General features: G+C 40.1%; 1 protein-coding gene across 4 annotated transcripts in view; it reads left to right on the forward strand.

Moving 5' to 3' along the window:
* The window catches only part of LOC146515539 (FERM domain-containing protein 5), a 66541-nt gene that overhangs the window by 40645 nt on the left and 5603 nt on the right, over positions 1 to 20293 (forward strand). For 2 of the 4 annotated variants that reach the window (XM_085169298.1, XM_085169301.1), the window contains exons 2-13: positions 3296 to 3400; positions 6204 to 6246; positions 7290 to 7368; positions 10535 to 10632; positions 11258 to 11381; positions 12268 to 12355; positions 12498 to 12586; positions 13261 to 13324; positions 13429 to 13520; positions 14326 to 14400; positions 16404 to 16472; positions 16651 to 16757. In XM_085169298.1, coding sequence (XP_085025424.1) covers positions 3296 to 3400; positions 6204 to 6246; positions 7290 to 7368; positions 10535 to 10632; positions 11258 to 11381; positions 12268 to 12355; positions 12498 to 12586; positions 13261 to 13324; positions 13429 to 13520; positions 14326 to 14400; positions 16404 to 16472; positions 16651 to 16757 — 1033 coding nt within the window. The remainder of the gene's footprint in view (positions 1 to 3295; positions 3401 to 6203; positions 6247 to 7289; positions 7369 to 10534; positions 10633 to 11257; positions 11382 to 12267; positions 12356 to 12497; positions 12587 to 13260; positions 13325 to 13428; positions 13521 to 14325; positions 14401 to 16403; positions 16473 to 16650; positions 16758 to 20293) is intronic. The other 2 variants (XM_085169299.1, XM_085169300.1) reach the window with 2 other exon arrangements.

Raw genomic sequence — 20293 nt, forward strand, 5'->3', positions numbered from 1 at the left:
GGGGAGATTGTGGAGCCATTAAAACATCAAATGAGTAAATATATTTTGGGAGAATGGTGTTAATCCCTCCAAGGATCAGTTTCACAGCACGCTTAAAATTTTCTTACTGAGGCATGTTATTATTGGTTTTTCCATTAATTTGTCAACCCTATGTGTGATAGTGTCCAGGCAGACTGAGGGGTTCCTGCTGTTCCATTTTTCAAACAGGCACGTCAGATTGGTTAGTGATAATACAACAAAGTAATAATCTTGAAGTGACAGTGGTGAGCACCCATTCAACCCCCCAGTCTCGCTGCATAAAGGTCAGCTACCCTCAGTCGCAGAACTCCAGTGGGCATTTGGCACACAGTCATGGCGGGTAAGCGACAAGCTCGGCATTGACAAGCCTTTTTCCTAATGAAGTGCCTGTTATCTGCAGCCGGAGTAATGACATGCAGGGGTGTGCTGCCAGGAACGCTTCTACTTGCCTTCACGGGGCAAAGGAGGAGGAGGAATAAGACAGACGGCTGACTGTGGGTGCTCAACCTTCACCTCAGCTGATCCCCTCATTAGTCACTGTGAGCACTGAGACTTGAATACTAGGAAGACTGCAGTCAATTCGATTCAGGCATAGACACGAGCTGGGTGTTTTGTTTTTTTGGGGTTTGTTTTAGATTTGATTGCTTTCTTTTAGAGGCCTCCCCCCCCCCCCCCCCCCCCCCCCCAAAAAAAAAAAAAAAAAAAAATCCATCAAACTAGTTATAAACTAGTTCATAATGAATTCAAATCTGTAACTGCGACTAACAATCTAAAGTTGAAACACCAGAAACTCAGCAGAATTAGAATTAATTTGCCTTGATATTTCCAGCCCCGATGGATATGAAAATACCAATATTTACCGTCCTAGTAGGCCCGTTTGGCTTTGAAACAGCACTCGGGGAAAATATCTGGCCTTTTTGCTTCTAAAAGCTTTCATCAACACACAACTGTGTTGTAGTTCCACTGAATGGCAGTAAATATTAGCAATAAGATACTAAAAGCTTGCAGACGAACATTGTGATCTACCAGTGGGCTTCTTTTATCTGACCTACGTTTGTTGTAAAAATAAATAAATAAATAAATAGTGGAAATGTAAGATTTGCTAGGGAACAGCTTTTTTTTTTCTGCAGAAGAAGAGCTTTTCACTAGCTTGTCTCTCATTTTTGTCTTATTATTTTGGGTTTTGTGAGCAGTGTCCATAGGATTTATTAGCTGAAAAGCATTACACCCTGCACGTAGGCACTGTACAATATGATGTGTAATTTGTAATGCAACTAAAGCAGTGAAGTTATGGTCTAAAGCAGCGGTCCCCAACCTTTTTTGCGCCACGGACCGGTTTATGCCCGACAATAGTTTCACAGACCGGCCTTTAAGGTGTCGCGGATAAATACAACGAAATAAAACTAGTACCGGTACCAAAGAAAAGAAGATTTATTCATAACACACGTAAAAAGACCAAGGAAAACAGAGTTACCAAACGACTCACGGTCCGAGGCCCGGGGATTGGGGACCGCTGGTCTAAAGAACCAAAATAAGGTGAAGATAAGAAATGTCAAGCTGAAATTCATAGTTTTGTGTGTCACAAGAGTTGCTCTCTCTTTTCTCTTTTTTGCTCTCTAAGTTCCACAGTTTCACCGATTCCTTTATTTACAGCATGTTTTAAAGATTCTGTGCTGGAATATGTTTTATACTGCTGGAACTACAATCAATGAAATTTTGCTTTGATCTGCAGACAACCTAAAGCTACTTCTACATCTGCTTTATGAGGCTGTGGTACAGCAGCGTTTAAATGTATCCAATTTAAAAGTTAAGAACTCTAGTGTGCAGCCATCACCTTAGCATTAAGCAGCAGCACCATGTGCGCACTGAGCAGTAAAAGAATTCACTGAAACGTTAATTTCCAGGATTATTATATGTTCTTTAGACTTTTTTTTTTTTTTTAAATTTAGATTTTATCATCGTCATCTGGTAAGCTCTTTGATTGGAGTAGGCGGAGCTCAAAGGGGTCATACATCAAAGAGTGATATGATGTATAAAATGCCCATTTATATACAAGTGCGCACAGAGCCTGAAGGAGAGAGAAATTAAATAACCACCATCATTATACCCGTTATCTCCAACTAGAGGTTTAGGTGTAGTGGAATCGCTAAGTCAAAGAAAGACTGACTTGGTTTGTTTTATACCTTTCTGGACTTGAGGTTTAGGCTTGCAAAAGTTCCACTTTAAGTCAACCCTGTGATCTTGTACTCTGGCCTCATGTTTCCCAGTCAGGGTGGTAGTTGTTGAGCAGTGACAGCACTGGAGTAGCCTTATGATTAATGATGCTTTCTTCCCGATATTGATTAATCCCTTTTAACCTCGTCACATTTACCAGGCGTATGCTCTGATGTAACGCGCTAATACCACAGAAGCCGAGACACTGAAGTGTCGTAGACAGCTCAGTTTCACATGCTTAATTAAAACTTTTTAAATGTACTTGACCTCCTGCCATTTAAGGATTTCGAATATGCTTAAAATTTCAGCTCTGCTATTTGAGGTTATTTGAGTTTAGCTGCTCAGTTCTTCTGTATTTCCCACGAAATATGCCATGAAATTGTACCGTATGTCACCCACGCACTCCATTATTACCCTGCCTGGCTTTCTGTAGCGATGCACACAGTTGTAATAATCACTTTTAATGTATTGGCAAATTAAATCTGCAGGTGTCTGCAGCTGTGTAAAACACTTCCAGTGCTAAACAACCATACTGAGAAACTCTCAGTTTGTTCTTTTGCTTCTGTCTTCATTTGTGAGCTTTCCAAACAGCGTGTTCAGAAAGAAAGTCCCCCAATCATCATATTTATTCACTGTTCACTCCGTATTTTCCCCCTGGTCTTCAGCGTCCCACCTGTAGTGGCTCTATGCCCCACCAGTAGTGGCTCTATGCCCCACCAGTGGGCCCTGCTGCACAGTTTGAGAACCGTTGCTCTGAGGGAAGCTTCCTTGTGAGACTCAGAAATATAAGCAAACCCGAGAAAGGCCTCATCACTTTTAATCCTTTCTCTTTTTAAGCTGTGTGATGGGGTTTATTTCAGACACTTCAGATGGCTCTGGCTTCGTATTAATATTAGATGAATCCAAGATATATCTGCTGGAGTGAGCGAAGCATTCTTCTAGCAATGGAAATATTTCTCATTTTAAAGGCTTAGCTCTTCTTGGCTGAATTTCTTTTGTGCCATGTGTTTGAATATGTGATTTGCTGCTTTTGAATTTCAGTTTTTCTGCTCTTCTATTGCAGCGGGATGCAAAGGGACAATATCTGTTTGACCTCATCTGCCATCACCTCAACTTACTGGAAAAAGACTATTTTGGCATCAGATATGTGGATCCAGACAAGCAGCGGGTAAGTGTTTTTTGTGTTTATACTAATGTGCATTTCATTTATGGTTTTCTTAGTAAGGTACTTTTCACAAAATTAAAATCTAGTCTGAGAGAAAGAAATGCTCATCCTTGAAATACACAATATCATTAAGGCAAAAGGCATCTGTTTCTTCCTGGGGGTCAAATGAGATTATCTTTAATTAGTCTCATGTCTTTGCACGAGCTTTGCGTCTTGATAGAAAGTTCAGCTAATGCCTAATGGGCCCATTGTTTTAGAGTGGGAAATAGAGAACCAGTTAAAGTTGAGATGTTAAAAATTATTTAATTTACTGGAATCATAAACCTCAAATATTTCAAACGTTTTCTATAAATGGTAGTTTGTTTGTGTGACATGAAACTCACTTCATCTGAGTCACACGTTAGTCTGTTGCTAAGAAAGCTGCATTGATGTTGAAAACTTTTGCATTCCTACTTTTTTTGCACATAAATAAAATGATCAGGGGACAATAAGGGGTTTGGAAGATGACCTGACCTTAGTAGTATCAGTGAAATGGTATTAACGTATGTTATGACATATACATTAACGTGTTTGCGTTAGTTATTGTTAAATTGAAAGGAAATTTTCAGCTCCTCAGAAAATTCCTCCGTTGGTATTTTAGATAATTTTCAATTGTATTCAATTTTATTTATATAGCCTCAGGGAATTTATATTGTAAGGTGAAAACCTTGCAATAATTTGACAGAAAACCCCAACACTCAGACAACTGTGCAAGCACTTAGTGATAGTGAGCGACAGTGGGACGGAAAAACTCTCTTTTAACAGGAAGTAGCTTTAGGTTCAGAGAGAGAGAGCATCTGCAGCAAGTGATTGGAGATGAGAGGAGGGAAACAGGAGACAAAACAGTCTGTGGAAGAGATCCAGAGATTAATAATTACTAATCATTAAATGCAAAGTGGCTTATAAGCTCAAAGTGAGTGAAAAGAGGTAAATGGAGAAGAAACGCTCAGTGCATCATGGGAAGCCCCAGCAACCAAGGCCTATTGCAGCGTAACTAAGGGAGGATTCAGGGTCACCTGATCCTGCCCTAACAATATGCTTTATCGAAAAGGACAGTGTGGCAGGGTGTGGTTTGTGGCTCAGCTGCAGGGGAGGGGTCGAGCAGTGGGTTCAGGGTGTGGTGTCAGGGGAGGCCGACTCGCACATCTGACCTCATCACCTAATCAGGTCTACCCTGTTAAGGATGTTGCTGGGACTGGAGGGGTGAGCGGTGTGTGCTACAGAAATGGTGCAGCTGGAAAGACGGACCTTTAAAAACTGGAAAATAAAAGACGCTGAAAAACTGCAACACTGTGGTCGTCGGGTCCTAAATTGTCACAGAACGTTTGAAGCCTAATCTTAAAAGTAGAGAGGCAGTTCCTACTTCTGGTGAAAGAGTATATAGTCTTTGAGTTGAAACTAGAGTGCTAAGTTTTTAAACTGCCTTGTTTTATCTCTGGCTTCCAAACTTTTAAAAGCAGAAGCTGTTGAATGTGAACTAAGAGTGACTTTTTTGCACACATTACTGTGTTGCGTTGTGTCAAAACGACGTGCATGCCTGCAGTTTAAAATTTGAATGTTTTTGATTTAGAGCGAGATTGTGGTCCAGAGTGAAAAGTTGTGTTCCTTCGGTGTCTCTTACTCACGCCACCTTTCAGACTGAAGGCCATCCCAACAGGCGCTTCTGCTGTGAAGCATATAGTTGCACTGCTGGATTCATGAAGTATTAACATGTTCACAGATCATGTTGTAGCTCTTCAGACAAGAACCAAGTTCTGCTGATGCTGCATTTCCTATGCTGTCACTCAGGGCTATTTTGGTGGTTGTTGCTGTGGGTGGGTTTGGTCAGCGAGAAGACAACACCGGAGAAAGATGGAGAGAGAATACGATTCCAGTGAAATGCAGGATCTGAATCTCGCTCTAGAAACACACAAGTGTAGCCAGCGGTATTAGTATTATTGTCATGTGTGTATTTTATTTAATTTTCTAATCTAACGTGATTATAATAATAATAATAATAATAATAATAATAAAAGATCATCAATGTGGCATATTATTTAAGAAATGTAAATAAACAAAACAAAATTAAAGTCTGATTTTTTGGGGGGATAGAATATTACCAAAGCTGCTGAAAAACGTTATTATGATTATTATTATTTAGATGAAGTATTAAAATGAGATATTTCTATTGTTGAAACCACATTATGGATCAATTTTAATTATAATAAAATAAAACTGTGTCATTTGTGTTGCTTTTCAAAAATTCTCTTTTACAGGTATAATTTATTTTTTCATTTTTTGAATACAAGAGTGTAGCTTTAAAATGTTTCTGGCTATTCCCGCCTGCTCAGCCACATTTTTATGCACGAACTGTAAACTTTGTTTAAACTGCTTAACTTGCAGTCATTAATTTATTATGTCAGATGACTGAATAAACTAATTGAAGTATTATTCTATGGAGTAAATCAGAGTTATATATATCTTTGAATGCTTTAATAAAGAATAAACATTTAATATTAAAGGGAATGGGAAACATTATCTATTACTTTTCCATAATTATTTTATTTACCTGAAGTATTTGATGATGTCATTAAAGAAACCTCTGGAAATTCTTTAGGTTCAATGCAGCATTCGCTTATAGCACTGATCAATCTGTACCGTTGTGACACTATACATGGTGTTAGCAGGTTTTCCCACGTAAAACTGTCAGCAGTAACAGCTGATGTGTGGATTACTCTCAGGGGATGCTTGTGACATTTGTATCTGTCTGTTTTTCTGTCAAATGCAGCACTGGTTGGAGTTCACAAAGTCAATTGCAAAGCAAATGAAATGTAAGTACTTCAGTTACTTTTTGTGTCTTTATAATTAAAGAAGCTTTGAAATTAAGTTGGGAAATCTTTTAAAATCGCATACATTATGTAGCAATATGATGTACATTTGATGTAGCAACAGAAAAAGCTAATTGCTTAGTCATTTAAGTAATTTAATGCAATGAAAAAAGATCAATAGTTATTTGTCAATCTGGGAATGTAAACAGTTTGTTAAAGTCTAAAGAACTGTGCTTTAAATTTTAGTCATTTGGTCTGATGTATCAGTTGTATTTCTATTTTTATGTTTCTAATAGTTAAATCTTTGCTGCTTCCTTGTTCAGGTTACTCTATACAATGTTTTTATTATCTCAGTAAGACTTTCATCTGGATGAAAAAAATAGATTATTATAGATTATAATTGTTATAATCTAAGTTTCCTCATGGAAACGGTTAAAAGGAGGACTTTCTAACAGTATTTTTTGTACAATATTGCATTTAGATCTGACTATTTCTCCCAAAAAGTCTTCTGCCTGGTATAGTTGAAGAGGTTATATTTTTATGGATGAATGCAGTGTAATAATAGATCACGTTAAATTCAATTACCGGTATATTCAACCTGTCTCTTACTGAGGAGTCCTTTTAAACGAATTTGGAAGATTAGAATTGATAACAAACTCTTGAGATGACGAGTTTAGTCGATTTAAATGTCCAATTAATTAATTTACTCATCAAATTGAATTACATAGATACACAGATGGACAATTAGTGTATATTTTCCAACAGTCATGCTGAAGAATGTCCTTTCCTCCATGCAACACAATCATTTTAAATTCAGTCTTTTAGTTAATGTTAGATTAATATATTAGGAAAATTGTTGGTTGATTGTTATTTTTAGCAGAGCGACAGAGTGTATGCATCGATCAAGAGACACAAAGACCTATAAATTAATTTGACCAAAGACATTTCTAAAAACACTTGTCAGATTTCACGTTTCTGCTGATTGTTGGCAATTATTGAAGATATCCTCACACATGTCTTAAATATTTCCTGTTTGTTTCCTCCAGCACAGCCTCCGTTCACCATGTGTCTGAGAGTTAAGTTCTACCCTCCTGATCCTGCTTCCCTCAAGGAGGAAATCACTAGGTATGACCCCCTGTGGTGGCTTTCACTTCAGATGAGTTGATAAAGGCTGTTTGTGTTTTTTTTTTTTTTTTTTCTAAAGCTAAAGTTTGCATTCATTTCAGTTTAGCAGTGATGAAAAGAGGGAGAGAAGAGACATGGCAGCTGTGCTGGGGCGTTGTTTTGTTTCCTCAGATTAGATTTGTGCTGTGAAACTTCTAGAATGAGCAAACATGCCTCTTTCTGAAACATTATTCATGTGCCTTCATAATTAAAATGCTTGAGCACTTTACCGTCTAAAACGATGAATATTACACAGAACACCATTACAGAGGAATGTAACAACCTTCTCTGGCAGTGCTGAAAGTTAATGGTTGGAAGATTAAAAGCAACATCATGCAAGATTTTTGTGCAAACACACACATTCTCCGTGTAATAATCCTCTTCAAATGTAGTCCGGTCTTAATAACGTATCACTTTAAATTGGTGAAAGTAACACTTTCACTCGGACCGAACAGCTGTGAGTTCACACACATCAGTTTGCACTTGTATTCATTACTGACAGGAGAGAGGTCCGCTCCGTCTCTCTCTCTGCTGTGTATGAGATGCATTCATGTTTTCTATTGTACCTAAAGAATAGATGAGTAGATGAGATGGGGGCAAAGGTTTCTAATTGAAAAAGGAAATGAATTAGAGAGAAAGGAGTGAGTTCATGGTTATTATTATAGTGCAGTGGGCAGAGCATGGTGCAGACCACAGACAAGACAAATAATCAGTTGCATGCTCATTCACTGTGTACGCCCACTCATTGAAATTGGACTGTTTGGACACTATGTTAATACCAAATTAAATTCAAGGCAAAATAGGCAGCTTTTTGATAAGAGATAAAAATACACTCACCTGCCACTTCATTAGGTATACCCTTTCAACCGCTTGTTAAGGCAGCTATTTCAATAACTCAGTGTATTTCAGCAGTTAAGACGATCCGCTGAAGTTCAAACTAAGCGTCAGAATGGGGAAAAAATGTGATTTAAGTGACTTTGAGGATCGACTATCTTCAGACGTTTATGTGCTTGTTGTTTTAGATCAGGGGTAGGCAACGCCAGGCCTCGGGTGCCGGTGTCCTGCAGGTTTTAGATCTCACCCTGGGTCAACACACCTGAATCAAATGATTAGTTCATTACCAGCCCCCTGGAGAACTTCAAGACATGTTGAGGTGGTAATTTAGCCCTTTGAATCAGCTGTGTTGGATCAAGGACACATCTAAAACCTGCAGGACACCAGCACTCGAGGCCTGGAGTTGCCTACCCCTGTTTTAGATCATTCCGATTGATCGTCTCATTTAGGTTTGACATTATGTTGACATTAGCTTGTCATTTTTCAGATGCTCATTGTTTTTAGAGTTTTCAGCTTTAAGCGACCAACGCTGCCTTACACACAGTGAAACTGGACTAGATTGCTTTGAGCTTGACCAGCCCGGTCTGATAATTTTATTAATTTATTTATTTAGGACAGTGCATGTTAATGAACATAAATGTAAAAAAAAAAATTACATGAATGTAAACATGCCAGATTATAGCCAAAGGCTAATTTCCATCTGTTGTCCTTAAACATAAAAAAATAGACAATAATTCATAAAAAATCATCATTCATTCATAATAAAAACTCCATCACCAAACTTACACATACACACCATTCTGTTCCCAAATAAAACATTAAAACTATACAACTCATACATGATCAAGCTTTTGGTTGTGGTGTAATGGTGTAAGGGGACACTTAGGGACATTATGGGCCCCTTAGTGCCAACTGAGCGTGGTATAAATGTCACACCTTACACAAGTATTGTTGATGACCATGGCCATCCCTTTATGAGCACAGTGTACTCATCTCCTGCTTGGATCATCAAGACAAACTGTGTGATGCTATTCCGTCAGTATGGACCTCTGTGTGAGGAATGTTTTCAGCACTTTGTTGAATCTATACCACAATGGACCTTATGAAGTGTCCAGTGAGTGTTATTTGTAGTTACAGGTTATCTTTATTGCAGCATGGTGTTGATTTTCACCACCTGCAATAAAACAAAAAAACAACAGCAAAAAAAGCAAAAATGGGAGTACCAGATTAACAACATGGTCGGTTGAATTTATATTGTAAAAACAGACTGAGAACCTTCACAGACAACAGACTGGTTTGACATCAGCCTACAGTTTTATTTGCCTCCTGTTTCCTTTTTGGTTTGTTTATTGCTGGCAGATGTGAGTCCTTGTGGCTATTCCATGTATAAGTTAATACAGTGGCGTTTCACTGTCCATTATGCAGAACTGTTCTTTTAGCACTGTTTGGTATGGTTATGGTTATAGCATCTCTCTTCACCTGTTTGCACTTCTACTTTGATTCTAACTTACTAAATATGGGCAATATTTTTATCCCAGTAACATCCTTGACATCCTTCTTTCAGCCCTTTATAATCATGAGTGAAAATCTGCTATTATGTATAAAAGAATTAGTTGGCTATGCTCATTAGTGCTCATATCAGTGTGCAGATGTTTTGAAGTGTAATCAAAAGATCAGCAGCCATCAGCACCAAATAGCTGGGGATGTTGTTGTGCGTGCAGTTTACTCATCATATTTTTAAAAGGGTCTGTGAATCTGCTGCCATGTGAATAACATGGGATGTCTCAATTTAAATAAAAGAAAAAATATTGTGGAAATGTTCTAGACACTGAAAAGAAAGCAGGTCTTGGTGGGGTTTCAGTGTTTTTCCTCCTCTAACTGTAACAACAGTAATGATAATGGTAGTAATAATAATACTCATCTCTACTGTTATTCATCATCATCTTTGCTGCAAATCATTAAGGTTCGCGATTCAGGAGCTGATTGGTTCAATGAGCCTGAAACTAGGCAGGAGATTTTAAGAAAAGCACAGCGGCATCAGTAGCAGCTTCTCCCTCGGGGTCTTTCTGCCATTATTTCACCCAAAACAAAACCCTCATTTCAACTAAATCAAAAAGAAATATTCAAACCACCCATGGGGAACACAAACACAATATGTAGCCTTTACTCAGGTTTGCCATTCCTGATTGCTTTATTGTTTACCTGCTAATGCTCTCACTGATTATAAGAAAACTGGTCATAAATACAGCTGATTTTCTCAGTGAGCAGCTGACGTGGTTTTTGTCCTTTGTAGATATCTTGTCTTCCTGCAACTCAAGAGAGACCTCTATCACGGTCGGCTCCTGTGCAAAACCTCGGATGCGGCTATGCTGGCTGCCTACATCCTTCAAGGTAATGAAAAGTGACAGATGGAAATTACTTGTACCACTCTCTGCTTCTCACTGTGTTCTCAACCTCTGTTTCACTGTGCCTCATAGAGCACCGTCCTGATAAACACCGCCAGCCAAGCAAAATAGATTTTCTGAGGATTTTTTCACAAGAACGAAAAATACTCCTTAGAGAGTTCCCTAATGTGATGCAATGACTTTTTCGCTCTATGTGATTTAGCAAACTACTCACAAACAATGAAAGCTTGTTCTGTACCATATGATAATTACCTCAGTTGCAAGGTAATGAACAAGAAAATCGCACTCTGTTATAAAGTCTTTGAAGCTGTTATCTGGCATCTTATCATCTTTGAACCACGCACACAGTCTCAGCTGGGTTCACAGGGAGGCAGGTCCTCCTGAGGAGGATGGCATGATGAATTAAACATAGGCTGCCTGGTCAGCTCCTCTTTGCAGAGAGGAATCAACATCAGGGTCATCTAAGGGAGAACAAAACGGCAAGAACCACAAACAAACCTGGCCATGTTTAGCCCGACTCCCCTGGCATTTAAATCTAACATCTATCTGATATGAATGTCTGTGGACATGTTTAAAATTTAAATCTTTTTATTTTGTTATTCCCCCTCCAGCTGAGATCGGTGATTACGACCCTGGGAAGCATCCTGAAGGTTATAGCTCCAAGTTCCAGTTCTTTCCTAAACATTCGGAGAAGTTGGAGCGAAGGATTGCGGACATACACAAGACGGAGCTGATGTAAGAGCCAAAATATATGACCTGCAATCGCTCAGCCAAAAGAAACACTAGACTTGCTTTGACATTTATGTAATTGACTGGCTTGATGAGGTATCAATGGTTTGCACTGGGCTGGATAGACAGATTATCATCTGTTATTTGAGCAGATAGCGGAGAAAAGCACTTAGACTATAGCTTGCCCTTTATTTGAGCAGTTATTAGCGACGGGTCCTAGCCACAGCATTAACCGGATAAGCAGCAGTGAAAGTGATCTGATGGAGCGGGTTCATGAAGAGGCACAGGAAAAAACACTTTGGAGACAGCTGCTGAGCTGATTAAGCATTTCATTCATTCATCTGCATCATTTTTAAAAATGAATGAATGAGCCACCATGTTATCTTGCATTATTTTGAGGTTGTTTAATAGTTAAAGGTGTCTGGAACAAATAGGGGGCAAGTAAAACAAAAATAAAAAAATAAAAATTAAAGAAATAATCTGAGTCACAGTAGAGATAGAATTGCGAAAGTCTACTTTTGATGCTGTGGGAGGACAAACCGTATGAGACACTGCTGCCCACTAGTGGTGTGTCTTTTACTTAATACCATGTAAGCACAGAGCTGCCCTGAATACTTAGGTTAATGTGACAGCCAGAAAGAAGCTGACATCAATAATAAGTGTTTCTTTTTGTTTTTTGTCATCCTATAGTTTATTTGCTTCAATTGATCTTGTGTTCATATTTGATCTATTTGGGCGCTATTCATCTTTACCTCTTTTAGTCTCACTAAACAAGTAGATCGCATTGGAAATGTATTTGTTCGTTCCTCTCTTCCAAGCCTTTTCAAATTTAGACATCTCGATATTTAATTTTTAATGTTTGTGGTGGACTGACACAGAAAATCTCTCTTAGTGGACAGAAACCTGAAACATCGGAGCGAAATTTCCTACAGAAAGCTCAGATGCTGGAGACGTATGGTGTTGATCCACATCCATGCAAGGTTGGGTGGCATTTTTAAAAATTACTATTTTGCTCTGTCCATGCTTTTCTGTCCATCTTGAATGGACTTGAAATATTCCTTTGGGATCCTCTTCGGTGTTATCTCATTAAGTTTTATTTTGAAATTGTTTTGTGTGCTTCAGGATGTATCTGGGAACCCTGCTTTTCTCGCCTTCACGCCGTTCGGCTTTGTGGTGCTTCAGGGAAACAAGAGAGTTCATTTTCTCAAATGGTGAGCCAAATGTGAAACATTTTCTCATGTGAGCCAATCGCAGCGCACTCCTCGAGTACTCAACTCACAGCAGACTCTGTGAGAAGACAAACATTTTTACTGCGGGCCTTTCGTTAATCTTATTTGACATACATGCTTTTTATGCAGAGTAATCTACATGAAACAGCGTGTGCACAGCAGCTGGATGTACAGTCACAGTCAACAGAGCGACTCCATCTGCCTCTACCTGTGACACGAGCCGGGGGCTCGCATGAACACAGATGGCTAATTACAGCAGCTAAACTGCAAACTAGATCAAGAAAAGATACCAGGAGCTTGTACTTGCAGCTGATTTGAGCTTGATTGAAATCAGGAAAATGCTTCATTGGTTAAATGAAAGTCTACAGCATGGTGCATTTCTGTTAAACTTTTACCTGCATGCTTTTAGGTCAAGAGGTTACCGTCATGATTATGCAGCCAGACTTATTACGTAATATGTTTGCAGCATTTAGGCTAATGGCTTTGTTTGCTTGCCATCAGCAGCACTCAGATTTCCCTTACTCTCCGTTCCCGGTCTGCAGGGAATATTAACACTTTTTTATTTTGGCATCCAAAACATATCTGTGACTGTTTATGCGAACTATAATGAATATTTAAAGAGGCTGTGGCTTTGTGCTGCATTGTCTTTCGGACAGGAACGAGGTGACCAAACTCAAGTTTGAAGGCAAGACTTTTCACATATATGCAAATCAGAAGGAGGTGAGAGCATGAATTGTTGGAAAAAGCATGTTTTGATGTCTGTAGAAAGTTTCCATCAGAATTTGTTATATTGTCCTGCACGCCCACTTATTTTCAACGTGCAGGACAAAAAGATCATCTTGACATACTTTGCACCCACACCGGAGGCATGCAAGCACCTTTGGAAGTGTGGAGTGGAGAATCAAGCTTTCTATAAGTAAGTCATTTAATTGTTCTTTTCAACCTTTCATCATGATGTAGTTGCTCTGACAGGCAGGGTAGCATTATGGTACCTCAGTATCCTCAGAGCACTTCCCTTCCTGGTTGTTTGTCAGTGAGAAAATGAGGTGTGAGCTGCTGCTGACCTTTAGTGAACGACTGTGCACTGGCACGAGACCACAAGCACTTTCGTGCTCCTTCTGAGATATGGTTCCCCTGTCTCAGCCATGAGTAACTGTGCGAGTCTCTTCTGCTCTCTGCAGCCCAGGAATCATGGTTAACAGAAAAAAAAAACCCCAAAAGCTCAGTGTGTGAGCTCAGAGGCTCCCAGCGTGACCCTTTCGATGACTCCCTGAAGTGGCAGACTGTTAATCTCTTATCAGCCTTCCATTTATTAAAATCTTACTGTTCTTGGAAGTCTGTGGGAGCAAAAGAGGACACACGATAGAAGCAAAAATATCCCTAGAAAGCAACATGAAATATTAAATATTCATGTTGCACTTAGTATGACAATATAAACATTGAGTCCTGTATGGAGCCGTGTTGAGGATGCACTGCCCAAAAGAGATGAGATGCATAATTTAATAAAAGAATATTTGATCCTAGTTTCTCATTTGTTCTGAGATTCAGAAAACAAAAGATCACAGGCATTCGGGGTTTAACTGTGTGATCGTATTAGGGTCCTATTCTCCCTAGAATATATGGGATATTGTCATTACTTTCCTTCTTGCTGTCTTTGATTGAATACCTCTTTACTTTTACTTTTTTGTTTTGTTTTTCTCTTCTTTTCCTTTTTCCATCAGGCTTGAGAAGTCAAGTCAGGTTCGCACTGTGTCCAGCAGCAACCTATTCTTCAAGGGCAGCCGTTTCCGCTACAGGTAGAGTACACGACAAGGCAATATGACTGATGACAGGGAGGGGAGGACACTGCAGAAAACCCCCAGCTGGAGTGGAGAGAAGTGTTCCCAGAAGACTTGGCCCTCCTGGCCTTCTGTGCTTTAAAGTCAGGGTACCTTTGCCTGGAGGAAAGGACTGACACCTACCAAGACAGAGGACACAGAGGGGGAAATGAAGGGGACTGATGTCATGACACGCTTTTTTCTTTGGATCTGTTTTAAATCTATATTACGACATAAAAATTACGGAATATTTAGATACTTGCCAGCCACTTTATTAGGTACACTGTGCTAGTTGCGGGTTTGATTCCCCTTTGTTTCTGTTTTAAATCTTCATGGCAGATTCAATAAGGTGCTGGAAACATTGGAAATACAGTTTAAATGATACTTAATAAGTACCACGGGGCTTAAAATGAATATCCCCCACCACATTACACCACTGTCGCCGTTGATACACGGCAGGATGAATCAATATTTTCATGTTGTTTACACCAAATTCCGAATCTACCTGCTAAATGTCACATGAGACATTGAGACTGATCAGACCAGGCAATGTTTTTCCAGTCGTCTGTTCTGAGCCTGTCCAAACTGTAGCCTCAGTTTCCTGTTATTAGCTGACAGGAGTGGCCCCCTGTGTGTTTTTTCTGCTGCTGTACCCATCTGCTTCAACATTGTGATGTGCATTCAGAGATGCTCTTTTTTTTATACTTTGCTTGTAACGAGTGGTTATTTGAGCTACTGTTGCCTTCCTATTGGCTCGAAGCAGTCTGGCCACTGTCCTCTGACGTCAACAGGACTTTTTTTCACTGGAGAACTAATGCTCACTGGGTATTTTCTCTCTTTTAATCCATTCTCTGTAAACCCTAGAGATGGTTGTGTGGGAAAATCCCAGTAGATCAGCCCGTCTAGCACCAACAGCATTCAAAGTCACTTAAATCCCCTTTCTTTCCCATTCCTATACTCAGTCTTGACCATGCCTGCATGCCTAAATGCAGTGAATTTAGATATTTGCGTTTGAACAGTTGAACAGGTGTACCTAATTAAGTGGCCAAAGAGTCTAGTTTATTACTCCTGTCTACATTAATCTAATTATAATTCCTGTATTTTTGTTTATACTGGTTTTCAGATATCGATTTAAGATTTCTGACTCTTTAGTTTGTAATGAAAAATTACATTTAAAATTTGTCTCTTTTTGCAAACATTGTTGTTTAAATCTTGTTTTGAAAAGTTATTGGTAAAGCTCCTTACACCAGCGATAAGGAAGCGTTTTGGCCATAGTAGAAAATCTTAAACTCTAAGAAGATAAACTTAAACCTGTCTGCATAAATACAGCTGAAGGAATGTGACAAAGCAGTCATTGAGAACTTCTGGGTCTGCAAAGGAAAGCCAATGAGGAAGTGCCTTTAAAATGGCATTTCAATTTTTTTCTCATGACCAGAAAGCATGACACTCCTCTAGTTGCAAAAAACAACAAAAAGTATTGAGTTTACAGAAAAGCCTGCTTCTTAATTTATGACCTTTATAAACATTTTCATAATGCATTTATTGTCTTAATCACTGGTTTTGGTTAATACAACATCATGTTCATTTTGTAAATTATAATCCCATTTAGAAAACAAAGGAGTGTGTATGCTTAAAAGTATGACTACTTTTAGATTGACCTCAGTTTTTCAGTGACAAGATGGCGAAAACACTTGAGTCAGTTAAATGTGGAGTTCACTTTTAAAGGGCAAACCATGATCATTGTTTTTATATTTTTTGCCAAGAAGTCTGTGTGTGCATTTGTCTTACTGGGTGTAATTCAGTTACAAAGTGCTGAATTCACCAGGACAAAATCAATCATGATGCTCATCTACTATACTCATCCACTGCAGTTATAGCTTTCATAGCATTGGGTGAGACCGTGGTGGGTGAATGGTTTTGTGCGTGTGAGTGTGCGTGTATGTGGAACTCATCCTGAGCATCGTCTCTGTGCTTTATAACAGTGGGCGAGTGGCAAAAGAGGTGATGGAGCAGAGTGCCAAAATCAAACGCGAACCTCCAGAAATACACAGGTAGAGTTATGAACTCAGGAGAGGTCAGAATGTTTGATCACAATTTTCTTTAATTTCCTCCATTTTCTTAGGAACCAAGCTACTGTAGATGTCTTTATATCAGCAACGCCTACTGGCCACAGTACCTTCACTCACAGCTCAGATGTTTACGCATTCCTGTCTGTGTTTGTCTCTGCAGGGCTGGCCTCGTGCCTAGCAGAAGTTGTCCATCCATCACCCACGGGCCGCGGCTCAGCAGCGTACCGCGCACGCGTCGGAGGGCTGTGCACATATCTATCATGGAGGGTAAGAACTGAGTTCCTCACTATTACCGTGCCAAAGGCTGTTCACTTGAATAACTGACATGCAAAAATTGAAATCGTCAATATGAAGATCTAATCTTGATCTTATGTGTGAGATCCTCCTCCTCTTGAGGAAAAAAAAAAAAACGCTACACACAAGCACATGACTAGAGCTGTTTGGAGCGGTCCATGCTGGTGGGACATGCTGCAGGTGTGTGCGTCCGTCAGCGTGCCTCACTTCAGTGCAGCATTTTGGAGATGTGTGTATGTTTGACCGCGTGTTGTGCCAACACTGTGGCAACTAAAGTCACTTATTCAGCCCACCTGCAGGCCTGCTGGCCCTGAACAGGTGGCTTGAGTGTTTCTGTTATCTGAGATGGACACAGCAGGTGTACACCCCTTTTGTGGGTTAGGGTTAGACCTGGTCTGCCTGCCTGGCTTTCAAGTACATACCACCACTCAGTGGACTCAGAGGTCAGAAGCAGGTGTACCGTCTTAGAGGGTCTTTTGCTGTGGGTTGAAGAAAGCTCCCCGCACCCCTCCTCACCAGTGTGTGTGCTGACTGGGTGACTTGCAGCGGTATTAATACGCCAGCTGAAAATAACCTGGGTCTTTTACTCCATTTATGTCACTGGGTTGGGTGGGGCCAAACCAGGCCAGGCCAATGCTAGTGATTGTAGTACTGGTGTAGGAACCCACTCTTTCACCTCCGCAACTAAAGCAGAACTCTTCGGCCTAACACAAACACACCCTGTGGCCTGGACTCTGGAAAGGGACCATAAGGACAGGATAAGCACGCGCACGCTGCAGCCATGGTGAAGTGTCTGATCCGCATCACCACACGGGTGAATGTCCACCTGCGTATGATCAATCATTGCTACCGGGATGTGAAAGTTCGTGTGCTGAGCCTCGGGCCTCGACTGCTGGGGAAGGCCCTGGGCGTCCTGCCCCTCTACCCTGCCCTAACTGGGCCGCAGGGGTCTGACAAGATTACCCCTCTTTCTGGCGCTTCGCTACCTTCCGTTCAGCCCAGCTATCCTCCAGGTAAACTCACCACAGAACCAGCCAGGAGTGTGCTTTACATGGACTGGCCGGTTCTCTATTCTAAATTAGTCTCTGCCTCCTGAGCGAGGTGAAAGTGATACAATTCCTGTGGTCTTCTGCACTTCCAGCTTATTGGACAGGCAAATTTAAGTCGCTATTGTCATATTTCAAGAGTACAGCACGATAATGTGGTGTGTGTGGTTTCTCTAAAAGTTTTATTATGCTAGAGTGTTCAAAATTTAGAGCTCTAAATATGGCAGATGCAAATGGCAAACACATTTTCTACTCACTGGCTCGCTGCTGTAAGCAGAACACAGGATAAGCTGAGGCAGATCTACTCTGAGTAAAGATAGCCGCTGACATCCACACAGCCTTTATGCTGCTTTCTTTTCACTTGACTTAAGTTTCATGTCCGCAGAGGCTTAGGTGCCGGGCATAATCTGCCCTACTTTCTTACAATTTTTAAAAGGTCCTTTTCGTTGTGCTTCCTCATCAAAAGCTGAATTTTAATCCCTTCTCTTTATAGTAAAGGTGTAATGTTGCTGCTTTGACACTGTGGGGAATGTGATTACGTCAGCAAAGATCTCAACAGCTCGTCTTCACTGACATCTATACTGTGCCTCTCTTGTACTGTACTATGACCAGTTCAGCTGCAGTACTGTATATCTGGCTCATCTTTGAACCTCTGTTCAATAGTTGCTTGTAGCACTATGGGATGATAGTGTTTTTAGTCAAGTAGCAGCTCTGCCTTATGGTACTTCTGGTCAGAGACGTTTGTTTTGGGGTCTTCTAATACTGTAATAGCAAGGGCACATACTGTAAATGTAATGTCACTTGATTGATTCCAGTGTGTTTTGCATGACATTCCTCTCTTTTTTATTTCCTTTCAATATTTACATTCTCTTTTTAAACAAGGCATTTGTGTAAATAAATGCATAACTGTCTTTCCGGGGGGAAAAAATTGGTCATGTATTCCATAAAGATTCATTTTGTCAGGGATAATTGTGAGGAGCGAGTGTATGGCTCACACACAAGCAAGGTAAATAAAAGTAAAACTTAATCCAAAGAAACAGCACAGCAAGCAAAGGGGAAGCACGCACAGCATATGAATGAACCACAGGACACAGGTGAGGGCAGAACACAGGAGGAAACCATAAATAACAAGTGAAAAAACAGATACGCCGGGGATACTGGGATAATAATTAAATCAAGACAAGAACTGAAAGAAATAAAATGATTTCACAAAAAAAGAAAAATATCACTAGAATAACAGAAAAACTTACACAGATAAGAACCAAGATTCTAAATCAGAATTAAACCTCAATGTGAGTAGAACTGAAATGAAATCAACACAAAAATAGAAAAAAGTCAAGTGTTTGACTATGGCAACATTAATGTGTAGCAGATTAGTGATTTTGACTCAGAAATTGTGGGTTGAAAGAAAACAATAAACACACAGTAGGAGTCGATCATTAGTAGAAAACCATAGTCGATCAGTATAACACGAAGTCAGTTATTGGGCGACCATGGCTCAGGGGTTTGGGAAGCGTATCTGTAACCGGAAGGTCGCTGGTTCGATCCCTGGGCTCTCTGTCCTGGTCGTTGTGTCCTTGGGCAAGACACTTTACCCTACCGCCTACTGGTGTTGGCCAGAGGGGCCGATGGCGCGATATGGCAGCCTCGCTTCTGTCAGTCTGCCCCAGGGCAGCTGTGGCTACAACCGTAGCTTGCCTCCACCAGTGAGTGAATGAATAGTGGCATTGTAAAGCGCTTTGGGTGCCTTGAAAAGCGCTATATAAATCCAATCCATTATTATTATTATTATTATTAAACTTCGGGGATATCAGTCTGTCCAGTTAGGAAACAAAAACCATTTTAAATTCTGCTTTGGTGCAAATAAAAGAGACAGCAGGTGCCACTAAAGGAGGTCTGGACCTCATGCCACCCTCATATAGTCTGATTCTGGTCTGGAAACATGCATGAGGAACCTGCTTTGAGTTCATTTTGTATTGCTCTGCCAGTGGTCCTTCTGGGCCTTGTCACCGAAATGAGAAGATACCGCTCCTGCTGTTGGGTTGATACCCTTCACTCTCCAACCCTCTTTGTGTAAGAGCCCATGTGGGTTATTTTCTTTGTTGTTGAAGGATATATACATTACATTTGGATTGGATTCAAAATGAGTATGTTAGTAATGTTGGTAATATTGGAATTTCAAAGAGCAGAACAAACAAACTTTATTAGTGCTCATTTGTGTTAATGCACACTGGGTGGAGAGGAGGATCCATATGATATGTTGGCCATGGTTATTTCTATAGTTTGTGTAGACAGACTTTGAAAACACATCTCCCCCTGGGACAATACAGACACTCTAAAACGATTCACATTAACTGCTTGAATGTGGAGAAAGCGTGATCAAATTTCAGCTCTCAAAGTGGAGCCTGTGTGTCTGCATGTCGTAACAGACCTCTGCTGGTCAAACAGAAACCTTTCAACAGT

Source organism: Neolamprologus multifasciatus, chromosome 7, assembly GCF_963576455.1.
Source record: "Neolamprologus multifasciatus chromosome 7, fNeoMul1.2, whole genome shotgun sequence".
Lineage (NCBI taxonomy): Eukaryota > Metazoa > Chordata > Actinopteri > Cichliformes > Cichlidae > Neolamprologus > Neolamprologus multifasciatus.